This window comes from Acinonyx jubatus, chromosome B1 (assembly GCF_027475565.1).
Source record: "Acinonyx jubatus isolate Ajub_Pintada_27869175 chromosome B1, VMU_Ajub_asm_v1.0, whole genome shotgun sequence".
Classification (NCBI taxonomy): domain Eukaryota; kingdom Metazoa; phylum Chordata; class Mammalia; order Carnivora; family Felidae; genus Acinonyx; species Acinonyx jubatus.
The window spans coordinates 183,773,329-183,792,148 of NC_069382.1; the positions used below are offsets into that span (position 1 = coordinate 183,773,329).

General features: G+C 43.7%; 1 protein-coding gene across 1 annotated transcript in view; it reads left to right on the forward strand.

The window, feature by feature from the left end:
• Positions 1-4,405: 4,405 nt before the first annotated feature.
• Positions 4,406-18,820, forward strand: part of ADGRA3 (adhesion G protein-coupled receptor A3) — a 134,415-nt gene continuing 120,000 nt past the window's right edge. The window contains exon 1 of the mRNA XM_027046573.2: positions 4,406-4,766. Within this exon, the coding sequence (XP_026902374.1) occupies positions 4,522-4,766 (245 nt within the window). The 5' untranslated portion in view covers positions 4,406-4,521. The remainder of the gene's footprint in view (positions 4,767-18,820) is intronic.

Genomic DNA, 18,820 nt, shown 5'->3' on the forward strand with positions numbered 1-18,820 from the left:
ACCCTCTTTGTCTCAAAGCAAGAAAGAAAGCAAGAAAGCAAGAAAACAAGAAAGAAAGAAAGAAAGAAAGAAAGAAAGAAAGAAAGAAAGAAAGAAAAGAAAGAAAAGAAAGAAAGAGAAAGAAAGAAAGAAAGAAAGAAAAAGTCTGTCACACAGACAATTCCTGTCCTGAGGCTTCTCTGTAAACAGGCTTCTCAGATTGGTGTTGACAAGGAGAACTTTCTGCGATGTTGAAACTATTCTATAGTCTGTGCTGTCCAAAATGGTATTCACCAGCCACATATAGGTAGTGGGCACTTGGGTTGTGGCTAGCATGTTGAAGGAACTGAATTTTTAGTTTAATTGTAATTAATTTAAATTTAAATACTCACATGTATCTAATGTCTACCATATTGGACAGCATAACTTCTGATTCTTTTTGGCTAGAATGAGGTCACCAAAAGTTTGGGCAAGGGAGGCTGGGAAAATGATTAGCTTTTTCAGTCTCTAAGGGAGAAAAGATTTGGGAATGGATGCTTGGCAGAAGCAAGTGTCTGTGATGAAAAGGAGATAAGACAGTGTCATAGAGCTGGTGTCATGTGGGAGACTAAGGACAGAAAAATGTAAACAAATAAATTTTAAAAGGTAGCTATCTTCAGGTTTGAACAAGCCATGTTATCTAGACTCCGTTTAGATGATTGGTCCAGATTTCAGAGTAACTTAATAGGGAGTGATTAGAGGTGGGCGTAATTTAAGAAGGCGGTTGGAAAAGCCTCTAGGAGCTAATCGTTTGGTAGAGGAGGAAGAAGACAAAGCATGTAAAATAAATTGTTAACAATAAACAGGGTGGCATCTGTGTATATACACACATATTTATTACATATTCACACATACATAGTTATACACTGTCCCTATTAGGAGGAGAAACAAAGTATTCTGGAGTGTTTCTCTGGTGTCTCCCACAAGCCTTACATAATATACCAAGACAAGATTGGCAGCATAGAAGCTTTGGAATGTGGTCCACCTACCATCCTTAAAGCAACAGTTGGTGCAACATAGCTTTACTACTGGACTGTGGGTACATGAATATGGTTAATGAGCAATTTCTCAGTTTCTATAGGATGTTCTAAAGTGGGAAATCACAAACACAGTGAAAATTTTGAAAGGATCTCTTAAGTCCTACAACTTCAAATCCTATGATGCTCATGATGCCTGAGGGGGGATCAGCAGTAGATAGACCTGTCTGCCAAGAGGCTGTCGGGCCTGGGCCTAATTAAAGCACAGTTTTTGATCTGAAGCAGGGTAAGTGATGGTAAGTTTCAGACAGTATCATCCTCTATTTTTTGTACATGTGGAAGGGACTTCTTGCCATTTCCTTACAAACCCATACTGGTACAGAAATGATAATAACAAGGGGTCCTGTGGTTCAAAGGACTACAGCATTGAGAGATATTTTTTCTAAAGTTCTTCCCAGCCTTAATACATTACTAGCTTGTGATCTATAATGATTTTTAATTTTCAGAGATAGTATGAGTGATTCCTGTACAAGAATGGCTGAAATTGTCCATATAGTAAAACATTTCATTTCCTCTGTATTTCTCCTTGGATGAGTGATACTACTTGAGTTTTTTTTTAAGTTTGTTTATTTACCGAGAGAGAGAGAGCTGGGAAGGGGTAGAGAGAGGGAGAAAGAGAATCCCAAGCAGGCTCCACACTGCCAACTCAGAGCCCAACTCGGGGCTCGAGCTCATGAACCGTGAGATTATGACCTGAGCTGAAATCTAGAGTCAGATACTTAACTGACTGAGACACCCAGGTGCCCCCCACTTGAGATTCTTTTTCTTAAATTCTATACTTTATATAACTTTTTCAACTGCAGTGAAGTAAACAGAGGCTATGTACCAAATTGATGTTAGTGCTTGTGGCAAATTTCAAAATAGACATGCATATTTATTTCAACTATAGACTGACATAAAGTATGTGAAAATATGCACAGATTCTAAGTTCAAATGACAATTTGTAGCTATGACAATAGTAACATGACTATTAAAAACTTCCATTTTGCCACAGTAAGAAGTATTTAATTTTTTTATGTTTGTTTATTTATTTTTGAGAGCGAGAAAGAGAGAGAGAGAATCCCAAGCAGGCTGTGTGCTGTTGCTGTCGACCCCACAAACCTTGAGATTATGACCTGAGCCGAAATTGAGATTCAGATGTTTACCTGATTGAGTCACCCAGGTGCCCTAAGAAGTTTTTACTTTTATAAAGAAAAGGGATGATGATAATACCTTTGTTAGTGGATAATAGTTCTTTATATAAATTCAAAAGAAATGTAAACAACTTTGCCTACTTAACACAGAGGCTTTTTTTTTTCTTTGCCTTCTAGCTGATTTACAGATTGAAAGCTACTTCATGCTGATGATGAGCTGCCACTTTTTGTAGCCATCAGTGTGGAAATCTGCATTGTTCATTGGAGTAGCCATTAGGCACCTTGGGCTATTTAAACTCAAATTTAAATTAATTAAAATTAAACAAAATGAAAAATTATCTTACCTCACACAGGCTCCATATCACGTGTTAAACAGCCACTTGCAGCTGCCATATTGGACAACACAGACCTGGAATATTTCTATCACATAATGTACTATTAGCAATGGATACTGTTGGGTTTATATGGTTGAATCTCAAAAAATGTTGGTCAGATGAAGTGCTATTCAAACATGACTGCAAGACTGTACGTTATATCATTTATTTCCAATGCGAAAGTTCTAGTCATAGATTTCTGGGAATTGGTCCCTGGGATAAACTCTGCAGGGGCCCCAGACCCAGACAAGAAATGCCTCGGGTTCTGCATTTTAGAGGCCACCATTTTAGCTCACCTCCCCAAAGGGAAAAATTCCCCAAGACCAAGGGATGTGTTCCCCAAGAGCCTGGGTCCCCTTCCTGATTGTAGACCTTGTCCAAGGTACCCAGAATCCTTCAATTCACTGATCAAAAATTCCCAAGGCTACTTCCAGGTGTTCAGCAGGCCTCTCTCCAGAATTGTCCTCCCAAGGAAAGACCAAACAACTGATGTGGGCAATGCTACGCCAATGGGTGGCTGTTTGAGGGTGTGGACAGAGCTTGGTTGAATGGGCTCCGGTATCCATACACGTGCAGAAAGCCCGCTTGTTTATGAATGGAGCTGGCACAGGAAGCAAAGGGTGTGGAAGTGCGTAGGCCAAGTGCTGGGGGTCTGGCTCTTTCCTCCCCGCCATATTTCAGGGTGGAACTGAAGGCCTCTGAGATCTCTGTACACACACCTGGCCTTGTGGGTTGTTATTAAGGTATGTTTCTCAAGGTAAGAGAATAGATTATATTTAGTTAGCTTGACATATTTCTTGTAAATATTTAAACATAGAGTATTTAAACATAGAGTATGTTAGCCCTTGCAAATATTAGGGTGGGGTTGGCAGCTCCACATCGTAGAGTGATGGATTCAGCTGGGGTTTCTTGACTAGTTTGGTCACTATTGCTCTAACTGGTTACATCTAACTGGTTGCTGTCAGTGGAAAATTTCTTTCAAAAGGCTTTTGGTCAGGCGGGACTCCGATGCATCCTTCCCAGGGTTCACAGCTGGAGTTGCTGAAGGCCAGAAACAGCTTCAGAGAGTCCCCGGACCAGGAGGGGAACCTGTTTCTTGCTCTGGGGCATTTGGGACAAATGAGGCTACCGTGTGCCAAGAGAAGGCGTGAAATCCCTTGGTGGGGGGCGGGGATGAGGTGGGAACGTATATTCGGTTTGGGGGCCCTTGCCCTTTCCTTTCTTTCTGGAGGAAATACAGCCTTGCTCGTCTCCCTCGCTCCACGTTCCGGCCGGGGCTCCTCGGGCGGAATGGGCGGCCTCCAGGGGCGCACAGGGCGGCTTTGTCTGCAGGGCGGCCGAGGGAATCCAGCGAGAGAGTGGCTACCGTGCCTGGAGTTTGGACGAGAACTTTCTTCCGCCCTCTCCACGAGTTACCGGACTCTCGCGGGGCGCTCACAACTGCTGCCCGGAGGCCGAGGCCGGGGGCCGGGCGTGCACCGGGCCGGGGGTCGGGTCCCGGACTAGGGCGGGCAGCGCAGATCCCGGAGCACGCTCTTCCTAACCCGAGCCGCAAAAGCGACGGGAGCCGCGAGGAGGAGGAGGAGGAGGAGGAAAGGAGGGGGAGGAGGCCGGGAGGAGGGGAAGGGGCGGTGGCGGCGGCCGCGGGCGGGGAGGAGCCGCCGCGGGCAGTGGCCGGGGGAGGCGGCGGCGGCAGCGAGGGAGGAGGAGGAGGCGGCGCTCCGGCCGGGCCAGAGAGCAGCGCTGGGACCCGCGCGGCCGTGACCCCGCGGTTCCCCGGACGCCGAGCGCGGCCGCAGCGGACAAAGGAGCATGTTGGCGCCGAGGAGGGCCCGTCCTCCGGCCGCCATGAGGCTCCGGGCGCCGCCGGGCCCGCGCCGCGCCCCCGCCCGCCCGGGCGCCGGGCCGGCCCGCTAGGCCAGCCCGCCGCCGCTCGGCCCGCAGGCCCCGGCGCGCAGCATGGAGCCGCCCGGGCGCCGGCGGGGCCGCGCGCCGCCGCTGCCGCTGCTGCTGCCGTTCGCGCTGCTCGCACTGCTGGGAGGCGGCGGCTGCGCCGCGGCGCTGCCCCCCGGCTGCAAGCACGACGGGCGGCCCCGAGGGGCCGGCAGGGCGGCGGGCGCCGCCGAGGGCAAGGTGGTGTGCAGCAGCCTGGAGCTCGCGCAGGTCTTGCCCCCCGACACGCTGCCCAACCGCACGGTCACCCTGTGAGTAGCCCTCGCCTCGGGTCCCCTCCCTGGGGCGCTTTCTCGTCTGGCCGCCTCTCTCTGCGCAACTTTGGAGAGGGGTGCTGCCGGCACCCACGCGCCTTTGTGTGAATGAAGCTGCAGGCAGGGATGGCGCTGGGGGGGGGGGTTGGCTTGGCAGGGGCGCGTTTCGGGGAAGGCAAGTGAATCCGCCCCGGAGCCGCTTTCCAGTTCCGCTAGTTTGCAAAGTAAAAGTTTTCGGGTTCCCTGGCGCGCCCCGCGCTGTCCCGGCGCAGCGCTTCTGTGGCTGCGCGGTGCCACGTGAGGATGCAAGTAAACATGCAGTCGGCGAAGTTGTAGATGGCCCATCTTTTGCTTGGGCTTCCAGAGAACACGGCGCTCCGTAGAAGCGCCGGTCCTTCAGCTTTTCTGCACATTAACTTACACTTCCATGCGGTTTGCATGAATAGTTTGCAGAATACCAAAACAACACTGGGACTTGGAACGCCTGTGTGTACAATCCCCTAACCCCCAGACTGTTTCCTTGCGTTTCGCTCCCTTAGTTTTATCACAGAGTAAAAGAACACCTTTTAAAATGGAGTTGTTTGTTATTAAGGGCGTGAAATACATTTGAGACGAACCGTGCACCTTCCAGCCCGGGTTTCATGTGTTTGCGCGCTCATACTTAAAAACCCGAGAATTTTGGAATTGAAAACTGGGTTTGTTGAGCCTCCCATGTCGAGGCACTTGATATTTGAGTTGAGTTTCCGACCTGGAAGGAAGAGTGTTTGGTCTCAGGACTCCCATTTGTGCTCAGATACACGGTCCAGTTTTGCAGGCGTGGTTCTGCCCATGCTAGCTGGACAGTTGGAATCTTGACTTGATTTTCTGAACGATGAATTGGCTTGGAAAAGTTCAAGTATTTCTAAGGGATATTTTGTCGAACTGAAACGTGAGCCTCTCTGTCCCGTGTTCCTCTCCGTCCCGTGTTCCTCTCCGTTCTTTTGGTTCGTTTCCTAAAAAAGAATCAAGGCTACCACTGTAAAAACAGGAAGGCAGGGGGAATAGCATGATTTATGAAAAGCTTGAAGTACGATTTTTAATTTAACCCAAATTAAGCAGGAGGCTAGGGGGTAAGAGAAGTATAAACCTCATTACTAAAACCTTTGTTCTTTCATTTCCATTTGTTTGAATTAAGAAAGGCTTAACACAGGGAAAATGTGTTTTTGTCTATGGAGGCATGAAAATGGATAAAATAGTTTTCTTTGACTCGTTTACTGACCGTTTGGTAGTGGCAGCAGCTGTATTTATTTATTTCTTACCCAGATTCTTTGAAGTGGAAATTTTGGGATGGGACCTTTAATTACAGCCTTGAGTCAAGCAGCGAAAACCCCATGTTGGAGATATCCCTTTATAACTTTGCGGAAATTAGTCATCATACATTTGGGTTCTGAATCGGTGGTGCTCCAGCTGATTCAAGTTTAGGTCGAGTTTTTCAGAATGTCAACAGTTTCAGCTGTATTAAGTCAGCTATTTGTAAGTTGTTTTCGTTTTGCAGAAAAAAAAAAGATGGTGTCATAGAAAATCACTTTTCAGCACATTATCAGTTAAGCTGTTTCAAAGAATTCTTAGTGCCTTTAAAATGTCATAATTTTTTAAAACGTTTATTTAGTTTTGAGAGAGAGCATGAGCCCTAGTGGAGGAGGGGCAGAGAGAGACAGAGGATCCAAAGCGGGCTCCCGTGCGTGCAGGAAAGAGCCCGATATGGGGGCTCCAACTCGCAAACTGTGAGATCATGGCCTGAGCTGAAGTCGGACGATTAACCAACTGAGCCACCCAGGCGCCCCTACGATGTCCTATTAATCCAATATTTTTTTGCACCTGAAACCTCTTTAGATGAAAATAATAGAATGTAGTGAATGGGGAGAAATTATAATTCACTTAAAAATCAGCTAATGTTGTGGATTACATTGGTTCAAGTTCTATCGGACCAGTTCCCTTATTTTGCTAGGGAATACATCAGAGAGTCCTGCAGGGATAAGTGACTTGCCCAAGTTCCATAGTGATTGAGCATCAGGGTCAATGTCCCAGATTCCTGATGTGCAGTTCAGATGCTTTCTTAATTGCCCCCCCCCCCCAAGGCTTTCATCATCTTATTAGTTCAACAGTTGTGTGTGTGTGTGTGTGTGTGTGTGTGTGTGTGTGTTTTGTTGTTTTTGAGTGTTTCCTAGGTAGTGGCAGCATGTTGAGGTTTAGACTAGGTGTTAATTTCCTCCGGGTGTGGCAAATTACCACACATTGGGTGGCATAAAACCAACAAATTTCTTCTCTTACAATTCTGGGAGCTGGAAGTTGCAAGTCAAGGAGTCAGTAGAGCTATGTCTTCTCTGGAAGGGTCTTCTGACTTTTCTTGGATTGTGCCACCCCAGTGCCAATCTCTGCCCCTGTCTTCATGTTGTTTCTTTCCGGGGTGTCTCTGTGTTTCACATACTGCCCCTTCTCTTGTAAGGACACCAGTCATTGAATTTAGGGTCCACCCTAAATCCAGGATGATCTCATCCAAGGATATGGAACTTAATTACATTGCAAAGACCCTCTTTTCAAATAAGATCACTTTCAGGGGTACCAGGGGTTTAGAGCTTTGGACCTCTTTTGAGGGCATACTATTGAACTCACTACAGAATATAAATAAAGCATGGTCTTTCTTTAGGAACACACAGGCAGTAGGAGAGAAATATTCATGAATTCAGAACAGTATGGTAAATGCTCTAATCCTGGAGTGTACATGTAGCAAAAGAACCCAGAGGAGGGCAACCAAAGCCCCTTTGGGACATAGTTGGTGGGATCCAGGATCTGAGGATCCTGAGCCAATTCGAGAAGGATGAGATGGATACCTGTGAATGAAAAAGGTGATGAGATGAGGGGGAAGAAATGCGGGGTTGGTCTGTGGTAGACTCCCTACTTCCCACCCCATGCCCATGGGCTTGGAGGGTGCAGTGTTGGCTTGCTATGCGGTGCAGTTTATATTGCTGGATGTCAAGGGCAAGTGTCTACTCCCTGGAGTGGTCCAAGGGGAGCCCGCATGTGCCTGGTCAAGGACAGACAGGCTTTCTGGTTCTGGTTTGAGTTTTAATTCCTTAGGTGTGGCCAACCATTTTCAGCTGCTGCAAGGAAATTTGATGGGGCTTGCAAGGATAGCAAGGATAGGATAGAATTTTTTTCTTTTTTTAAATAATGAAAAATTAGGTAATTTCTGCCTTGGGGAATGAACTAGGCTTCACCATAGCCAAGAGCTCAGACCCTTCAGCTATCTTCGTGAACAACATCTATTTTCATAGCCTTGGTTATGGAGAGGTCCAGCAGAAACCCTCCGCGTGACCACACTTGTTTCATGTGTCATGTAGTCTTTTGTATTAATGGAGTAAATTGCATTTATTATTTACAGCCAGATTGAATTAAAATTTGACTTTTAATGTTTTTGTTGGAAATATATATTACTATTTTTTAAAAATGTTTGTTTAGTTTTGAGAGACTGTAAGGGGGGGAGGGACGGAGAGAGGAGGACAGAAGATCGTTCTGAAGCTGGCTCTGCATTGACAGGCTGGCAGCTGCAAGCCCGATGTGGGGCTCCAACTCACTAACCTGGAGATCATGACCTGAACTAAAAGTTGGATGTTCAACCAACTGAGCCACCCAGGTGCCCTGAAATATAAGTTATTAACTTTATTCCTGTCTTATTTGATATTTTAAGTTTTAAAAATAATGAGGACTTCAGTTATAGAAAGTTTTACAAATTTACCTTGCTTTTCAGATTTTTTTTCCCATAATGCTACATGGAGATTCTAGGTAATTTTTTTTTTTTAAATTTATGATTTGTCATGAATCGTACCTTAGGGACAATGTCTAGATGTTTCTCAGACTTTTTAAAACAATCAGATAATGCAGAAGGTTTGGTTTTTACTTTACAAAATGTTTGTTTTTGCTATCAAAGACCTGATTACAGACATCAACCAGTGTGCCCAGCTCAGTGTCAGGGAGACAAAAAGGAATGCTGTATTGTTTTGAAACCTAAACCTGGTTGGAAGAAAGGATTTGCACAAAAGCAGCATTTAGGGAACAATTGCAGACTGTCTGTAATTAAGTAATAAATCCTGTACTGCCAACTGTTTAAATGCTTTAGGAAGTCTGAAAAGATTGGAGATCAGTTGGGGCTGTGGACGCCCTGGGAGATTTTCTGTTTTCCTGGAGAAGTTTGGACTTGAGCAAGGCCTGAGGGAAGGGAAAGATTGGATTTTGTGCGGGCATCGGGGAGTTACTGACAGGGGTGGGGACGGAGTGGTTCTACTGAAGCAGGGAGGTGGTTTTCAGAACCACTGGTCTGTACCAGGTATGTAACACCCAGGTGTGGTGGAGGTCAAGTTAGAGTAGGGGAGCGTGTGCGGGTGGGGAGGAGGAGGCGGGGGTGTGGCCCAGGCAGAAGCTCCCTGGAGCAGTGGCGGAGCCTGGTGAAGTGGGGGACGCAGAGGGGGGAGCATGCGGTCGTAGAAGCCAAGGCAAGTTCAGGTTTGAAGGAAGGAATGGGTGCCCGTGTTGAGAGATGCTGGGGAATCAGGACCAGGAAGGCCAACGGGCTGAGCACTGGATTGGCCTGCTTGGCGCTTTGGTGCCCTCTGGGGGTCGGAGGCCACGAAGGGAGGTTGGGGCGGCTTCAAGGGAGAAGGGGGTGAGTGAGGATGGTGGTGGTAGCATCTAGACGAGGAAGAATTTCGGTGAAAAGGAAGGTTTCTTAGGAGCAAAGGACCATGAGAGCACATCGGAGTAAGCTGGACAGTAACTTGGGTGTGGGGCACACGGTGGATGGAAGATGAGATGAGCTAAGCGTAGGCACAGGGTTTTGCTGGCAACAGGCACTGTTTGTTCTCGAAGAAGTCGGTGGTGAGGCAGGAGGGCTTTGGGAGTGCAGGTGGGTTGAAGTGGGGGTTCTTTTATGTTCCCATAGACGTGGAGGCAGGGTGAGGGAGGAAGGAGAAACAGGAGGCTGGCCTTTGGAAGCTGGGAGAGCTAGCTCGCTCGCTGGGGATTGTAGAAAAGTTAGCAGAGTGGAGTTGTGTCCTTTTCTGCCTTGTGATCAAATTCGAAGGCACATAGATGACCACAGTTCTTTCTCCAGTTGCATTCAGCCCAGAGGTGTAAATAGTTGGGATTGGCTCGGCTGCTTCTTGCCAGGGCAGTGCCACAGAGCCAGAGGCATAGGCTGTGGCCTGAAGTTCTGTGTGTCAAGGGTTAGGTTTTTATCTTTGAATTCGAGGCCATCCAAATCTTTTGTAGCCTGATTTCCCAATACTTGGCACCAATTATATTTTCTTCACATGCATATCAGTTGAGGCACTGTTAATACTGTAGGCACTCGGCTGGGTGCTAGGGGTGTTCAGGGATAAGGTAAGACGTGATTCTTTCGTCTAAGGATCAGTGCTATGTGCAAAGTCTCTGCGTAACCCAAGTGTGCCTCTCATTGTCCCCTGACTTGGTTTCCTGTGCATCAAGGGTAAGTCTGTCGCTCTTGCCTGGAAATCCTATTCTGGTAAATGCTGGGTCCTTCACAATCCAGCTCAGCTGCTGTGAACTTTTTTGTCACCCTTCTGGCTTTGGATCCGTCCCTTCTCTGAAGCCAGGTAGTGCTTAACTAACTGTGCTCCCATGTCCCTCTGTGACACTTTATATGACACTTGCTCTCGTAAAGCACGTACCCTTGAAGGGAAGGACTGGGAAACCTGTCTTAATACCGTGCCTGGACTGTGGGGTGCGAATTGTTCTTAATGGGCATGAGTCATACTGGCAAAGATAATACTGTATATGTGGTATGACAAAAGGACAGTGGAGGGATGGAAGAGGGGCGCGAATTCAGATTTTCACCCTATTATAGCAAATGAGAACACTTATTTATTTATTTTTAGTTTTTTTTTTTTAATGTTTTATTTATTTTTGAGGGACAGAGCGTGAGTGGGGGAGGGGCAGAGAGAGAGGGAGACACAGAATCTGAAACAGGCTCCAGGCTCCCAGCTGTCAGCACAGAGTCCAACACTGGGCCCAAACCCACGAACTGTGAGATCATGGCCTGAACCAAAGTCAGACGCTTAACCAACGCAGCCACCCAGGGGCCCTGAGAACACTTATTTACTTAGGTCCGCGTTTCATGGCCGTAGGATCCCCAGTTCAAGAAGGGTATGTGAAATTTGTTTACAGTTACATTTGACATAAGTGATCTTATGTGTCTGGTGACTGCACACATAAGGCGGCGTGGTGGCAAGTTGCTCAGAAATAGTTCAGAATTTTGGGCAGACTTAGGCGTTTGGTCCATGAACGCAAACCTTAAGTTTTTTTCCAATAGGATGGGAAGCTTTTACATGATCCAGACTCTGAATCTTGTTGCTTCTTGCCTGCTTGGAGCGCTCCAGCATCAGGAGTGTGTGAGAGAGGTTGGTGGGTTTGGCAACAAACCAGAAATTAAAATACCAGGAACAAAAGAGCACAGGAATGTTTGGAGATCCTTGTCCCAGTTCATCCACTTTTCCCAGGAGCCTGTAAAGATGGTTTTAAAAAACAGACAAAAACAAAAACAAAACACACCAAAAAACAAAACAAAACAACCCCCCCACCCCCAAAAAAAACCCAGAAGTAAAAGCTCTTGGAAAGTCAGAAAATGACAGTGTGAAGTTTTAGTGTATGTAATCAGTGATTTATTACTATTATTCTTTGCTATTTAGCTGCCTGTCTGAAAGCCATTGTTTTCTTTATTGGCTGCATTCCTATGGAGGGGTCTTCAATCCAGAAGACACAGCTAATTTATTGTTGGGTGAACATTTTCCTTGTAAATAGGCAAAAATTAGGATTCAGAGCTCTTTTACATTTTAGTAGCTTGTTAAGTCAGTTTTTGCAAAGGTAAGGAAGTTTTTGCAAAGGTAAGGTAAGGAAGCTATAGATGCAGGCTTGCTCAATGAGTTTTTAATTGTTGCCAGACTAAATTTATTTTAAAACTTAATGTAATTTTCATGCTTTGTGGTTTAGCTTGCATTAATGTTCCTGTGCAATTTTAGTCTGAGGAGAGAGTTTTAGAGAAAGTAAGCATCTTCTCCCAAGGTTTTTTTTGTTTTTTGTTTTTTCTTTTCATGACTAAACTTCAGAAATTTCTGGTAGGGGAATATCCTGCGTGTTGGCGTGGGGTGAACAGAGATGGAGTGGGCATTTCACAGAAGGCCACTTTTCAGTACCATGCTGAGTACATGGCAGATATTGGGCTGTTCACCCAGGGAAGCATTTCTTGTCCTCCATTCCCTCCTGCTCAGGGTCTGAAGGGAACAAAAGGAAAATTTAGGGATTGGTGTAAGAAGTCTGTGGAACAACCCCTCCCCCCAGTGCTCTGGTCTTCTTTTTCCTTTCTGTAAGTTGCAAGCCCAGGCTTAAATCTGTGCGTTTCCCCATACAGCGGGGTCTGTCCAAAGACCCAAATCTACTTTTGATGTTTACTGTTCTGTACTGGCATTCTTTTTTTTTTTTTTTTAAGTTGATTCTAGTATCCAACTTTAATAAATTTACCACATATTCTTTCTTTTTTTTCAACATGTTTGTTTATTTTGAGAGAGAGAGAGAGAGCGCACACATGTGGGGAGAGGGACAGAGAGGGGGAGAGAATCTTAAGCAGGCTCCATGCTGAGCATGGAGCCTAATGTGGGGCTGAATCCCACAACCCTGGGATCATGACCTGAGCCGTAATCAAGAGTTGGATGCTCAATTGACTAGCCACCCAGGTGCCTCTTGACCACATTTTCTTATGGCAGTGAATATTTGGGTTTCATTATTCATTTCGTTGGTTTAAAAATACAAAGAAAACTATGTAAATTGTATATAGGAAGAAATTATGTTCCCTAGTGAACTGTAATCTTATAAATCTTTAATAAAAGGGAAGGTTAAAAAAAAGTTCCTTGAGATCAAAACTGGGCAAGAAAAGGAAAAACAGTCTTTCAGATGACATCATCTTGTTTTGAAGAGACCTAAAATGGGATTTGATATTTGCCAAAGTAATGTATTTTTTTTTTTAATTGATGTATAGTTTCTATACAATGTTATCAGTTTCAGGTGTACAACATAGTGATTAGACAATTCTATACATTATGCAGTGTTCCCCACAGTCACCATCTGTCACCATTCAAACTTATTACAATATTATTGATTATATTCCCTATGCTGTACTTTTTACCCATGTAACATTTTATACCTGGATGTACTTCTGAATCCTTCTCACCTGTTCTGCCCCTCCTTCCTTTGGCAACCACTAGTTCTCTGTATTTATGAGTTTGTTTCTGTGTTTTGTTCATTTCTTTCTTTAGATACCACATAGAAGTGAAATCATATAGTATTTGTCTTTCTCTGTCTTATGTCACTTAGCATAATACCCTCTAGATCCATCCATGTTGTTGCAAATGGCAAAATGTTATTCTTTCTATGGCTGGGTAATACTTTATGGTTTATACCACATCTTCTTTATCCATTCATTTGTTGATGGATGCTTAAGTTGTTTCCATGTCTTGGCTATTGTAAATAATGCTACAGTAAATATAGGGGTACATATATCTTTTTGAATTAGTGTTTTTGTTTTCTTTGGGTAGATACCCCGCAGTGGAATTACTGGATCATATGGAATTTCTAGTTTTAATTTTTTGAGGAGCCTCCTAGTGCTTTCCATAGCGGCTGCACCAGTTTACATTCCTACCAATAGTGGAAAAGGATTCTCTTTTCTCCCCTTCCTTGCCAGCACTCACTGTTTCTTGTCCTTTGATACTAGCCATTCTGACAGGTGTGAGGTGACATCTCATCGTGGTTTTGACTGCATTTCTCTGAGGACTAGTGATGTGGAGCATCTTCTTGTGTGTTGGTCTATTCAGGTTCTCTGTCCATTTTTAATTAAATTATTAGGTTTTTTTTGTTTTTGTTTTTGGTATTGAGTTGTGTGAGTTCTTTATACATTTTGGATATTAACCCCTTATTGGATATATAATTGGCAAATATTCCTCTCATTCATTAGGTTACCTTTTCACTTTGTAGATGGTCTCCTTTGTTGTACAAAAGCTTTTTAATTTGATGTAGTCCCAATGGTTTATTTTTGCTTTTATTTCCCTTGCCTGAAGAGACATACCTAGAAAGACATTACTAAGGCCATTGTCCAAGAGATTACGGCCCATGGTTTCTTTTAGGAATTTTATGCTGTCAGGTCTTACATTTAGATCTTTAATCCATTTTGAGTTAATTTTGCATTTGGTGTAAGAAAGTGGCCCAGTTTAATTCTTTCACATGTATCTGTCCAGTTTCCTCAACATTTATTGAAAAGTCTTCTCCCCATTGTATATTTTCCCCCCTTTGTTGTAGATTAATTGAGCATATAAACATGGGTTTATTTCTGAGTTCTCTTTTCTGTTCCATTGATCTATGTGTATTTTTGTGCTAGTATCCTACTGTTTTTATTACCGTAGCTTTGTAGTATACTTTTTCTAAAAAACATTGTAGTATAATTAAAATACAGTATTATATTAGTTTCAGGTGTTCAGTATAGTGAATCAACAATTCTGCACGTTACTAAGGGCTCATCACGGTAAGTGTAGTTTTAAAATCGTTTTAAAATTGTTCTCAATCTGGTATGTGATGCCTACATCTTTGTCCTTTTTTTTTCTCAAGATGCTTTGGTTATCTGGGGTATTTTATGATTTTGTACAAATTTTACGATTATTCTAGTTGTATGAAAAATACTATTGGTATATATATATATATTTTTTTTACGTCTGTTTATTTTGAGAGAGACAGAGACAGCATGAGTGGGGAAGGGGCAGGGAGAGAGGGAGAGAGAGAATCCCAAACAGGTTCCATGCTGCCGGCACAGAGCCTGATGCGGGGCTGGAATTCATGAAGCCATGAGATCAGGACCTGAGCTGAAACCGAGAGTCAGATGCTTAACTGACTGAACCACCCTGGTGCCCCCTGTTGGTATTTTGATAGGGATTGCTTTGAAACTGTAGATTGCTTTGGACTGTATGAACATCTAACAATAGTAATTCTTCCAATCTGTGAATGTGGAATTATCTTCCCATTTGTGTCCTCTTCATCGATGTCTTACAGTTTTCAGATTACAGAAGTTTTATCCCCTTGGTTAAATTTATTCTTTGGAATTCTTTTTGCTGCAGTTGTAAAAAGGATTTCTTTATTTCTCTTCTCTGTTACTTCATTATTAGTGTATAGAAATGTAACAGATACCTGTATGATAATTTTGTATTCTGCAACTTTACTGAATTTATTAGTTCCAATTTACTATTGGTAAAGTCTTTGGGACTTTTTCTATATAATATGTCATCTGCAAATAATGACAGTTTTATTTTTTCCCTACCAATTTGGATGCCTTTTATTTCTTATCTGATTTCTGTGGCTAAGACTTCCACCATTATGTTGAATAAAATTGTAAGAGTCACCTCAGTGTCTTGTTCCTGATTTTAGAGGCAAAGCTTTCTGTTCATCATTGTCGGTTTGTCATTATATTAATATTTATTAATATGTAGCTGTATTATACACACACACACACACACACACGTATAAATAGGGCTGTGGGCCTCTATTATTGAGGGATGTTCCCTGTAAACCCACTTTGTTAAGAGTTTTTATCATGAATGGATGTTGTACTTTGTCATATGCTTTTTCTGCATCTACTGAGATGTTTTGATTTTTATCATTCATTTTGTTAATGTGTATCATGTTGATCTTGTGGATATTGAACCATCCTTGCATTCCTGGAATATATCCCACTGGATTGTGGTGAATGATCCTTTTAATGTATTGTTGAATTCAGTTTGCTGGTATTTTGTTGATTTTTGCACACATGTTCATCAAGGATTTTGGCCTGTACTTTACTTTTCTTTTTTGTAATGTCTTTCTTTGGTTTGGGTACCAGGATAATGCTGAACTTGAAGAATGCATTTGGAAGCTTTCCTTACTCTTCTAATTTTAGGAATAGTGTGGGAAGGATAGTTGTTAACTCTTTAAATGTTTGGTAGCATTCACCTGTGAAGCTGTTTGGTTCTGAATGTTTATTGGGAGTTTTTTAATTATATATTCAATTTTGTTACTAGTACTCTGTTTAGATTTTCTGTTTTTTTCTGACTCCATGTTAGAAGATTGTATGTTTCTAGGAATTTATCCATTTCTCCTAGGTTGTCCAGTTTGGCATTTAATGTTTTTGCAGTAATCTCTTACAGTTCTTTATATTTCTATGATGTCAGTTGTTACTTCTCTTTGATATCTGATTTTATTATATATGTCCTCTTTTTTTCTTGACGAGTCTTGCTAAAGGTTTATCAATTTTATCTTTTCACAGAACTAGGACTTTGGTCTCATTGGTCTTTTCTATTGTTTCTTTTGGAATCCTTTATTTCTGGTCTGGTCTTTATTACTTCCTTTCTTCTAACTTTGGGCTTCTTTTTTTTCCCTCTCTAGTTCCTTTAGGTGCAAGTTTGGATTTATTTGAGATTTTTTCCTGTTTCTTGAGGTGGACCTGTATCCCTGTAAGCTCCCCTATTAGACTGCTTTTGCTATGTCCCGAAGATTTTGGTGGATCATTGTGTTGCCGCCTTCATTTGTCTCCAGCTCTTCTTGGATTTCGTCTTTGATTTCTTTGATGCATTGGTTATTTAGTAGCATGTGGTTTAGTTCTAGTGGCATTTCTGATGATTCCCATCCTGTTTTTAAAAATGGCTTGCTTTTGCATTCATTCAACAAAGTTATTCACTGCCTACTGTTTGTTGTAGACTTAGGTGGGTTTCTGTGACTTTTTATCTCTGGGCATGACTTTTTCTTTGGCCGTCAGACCAGTTTTATCCTAGTCCTGTATGCTTGTATCCCTTTCTGGAACTCCATTTCTTGCCCTTAAGCTGTCCAGTATCTCTCCTACCGGACTTGACCACCGGCTCTTTGTGATGTGATTTAACCTGCATCTCCCTCCATTGCTGTGCTCTGCTCTGCTAAGAGAGCTAGAGATGGCAGGGGTGGAAGGCGGGAGTGGGGGGTAACAGGTGGATTTGTAGAAATTCTTAGAGGCATTTCTAAGGGAAATTTGTAAGACTGGCTTAGGAAAACCTTGTGAGAGGGGCTCATAGACCTTTTTGTTCAGTGACCACCATTGTTTTCCCTCACGTCCACCTGCCAGGCGCAAAACCTTTCCAAACCTAGTGTGTCTCAGATCTCTTGTGGTACATAATCACGTCCGTTATTTATAGCAATTCTTTCCAAGAACTTTCATGCCGTGACCTGTATAGGTAGTGATGATGTTTGTGTGAATGATGCCCCAGGCTCTGCATCCCAGCCCCAGGGGTTGAGGGGAGCAGTTCTCTCAGCTTTCCTGTAATCTGGTCGGTGGATTTTTTTGTTGAGGCTTTTCAACCTTGCATTGAGTCACCTGGGAGCATTAAAAGTTCAGATGCCTGGGCCACAGACCTCTGCTCTGATTGAATTGTTCCAGAATGAGGCCTAGATGTTGGTATTGTTCACACCTCTGCAGGCAGGTCTGATGTCACCTGGGTTGAGAACTTGTTGTCTAGTAGCCTAGCGACCTGAGGGTTAACCATCTTGACCAGCTGGCATCCACTGCCACAAAAGTAGAGCAAAGAATAGAGGGACACACTGGGGACAGCTGCCTCACGTGGGAGGGAGGGAGTGTTTTAAGTGGAGCAAAGATGGATGAAAATGAGGAGACATTTAGGTAGCTGAGAGCTTTAGGGGGCCTTATTCACAGGAGACAAGACAAGTGACCATTTGTAAGGTAGGGAGTGATGTGCTGCAGGTGGATTTAATGTCAGGTCGTGGGGTTAAGGACAGTTAGGTTGTAGCAGTATGTTGTGGCACCAAGTGAGCCGAAAGGGCCTAACAGCAGTGAGCGCTTGTCCAAACCAGTATTTAAGGGCCTGGCACTCTGGTGGAGCCCCCTGCCTGAGTGTACCTTAAACCCATTGTTTTAGATTTAAAGTAGAGATTTAAATCTGGTCGTAATGCATTATTAACATAAAATGGTGGAGGAATGAGGAGAGGCCTAGTTTCCCAGGTATATACCTGCTCTGGGAATTTTGGTGGGAGGGAGGTCTTACTAGTTAAAAAAAAAAAAAAAAAAAAGTCTTATTTTACTTTGCATTGTGCTTATTAGTGAAGTTTAATATAATCTGACATGTTGGGGTGCCAGGGTGGCTTAGTCAGTTAAGTATTCGAGTTGGGCTCAGATCATGATTTTGTGGTGTGTGAGTTCGAGCCCCATGTCGGGTCCTGTGCTGACAGTTCGGAGCCTGGAGCCTGCTTTGGGTTCTGTGTCTCTCGCTGTCTCTCTCTCTCTCTCCCCCCCCCCCCCCCCCGTCTCTCTCTCAAAAATAAATAAACATTAAAAAAAATTTATAAATCTGATGTGTTTACAAAACTCATTTGTGTTCGACCACCTTCTCTGTACACTTTTATTTTCTAATACCATTTTCCCCACTTGATACCCTTGAGATTTTTAGAGACCTTCTAATCATCTGATAACATTTTAAGTTAAAAAAAATTTTTTTAAGTTTATTTTGAGGGGGAGAGAGAACATGTGTGTGCATGTGGGGGAGGGGCAACGAGGAGAGACAGAATCCCCGGCAGGCTCTGTGCCATCAGTGATCAGCGCACAGCCCGTTGCGGGACTCCATCTCACAAACCGTGTGATGGATCATGACCTGAGCCGAAATCAAGAATTGGACGCTTAACCGACTGAGCCACCCAGGCTCCCCTCATCTGATAACATTTTAAAAATTATTTTCTTGCTGATGGGGTGGGACAATGGAGGCTGGACGATGGGCATCCTTGTCATATTCTTGACTTTATAAGTGACAGGCATGTTGGGCAGACCAGGACAAGAGATTTTCTGTATCCTAGGCTGTGAGCCTGAACCGGCTCTTATAGGAAGCACTTGGTAGTTGCTTTTAGCTCTTTATCAATTCAGATGACTGACCTTCCTGTTCTTAGTTTAAATAAAA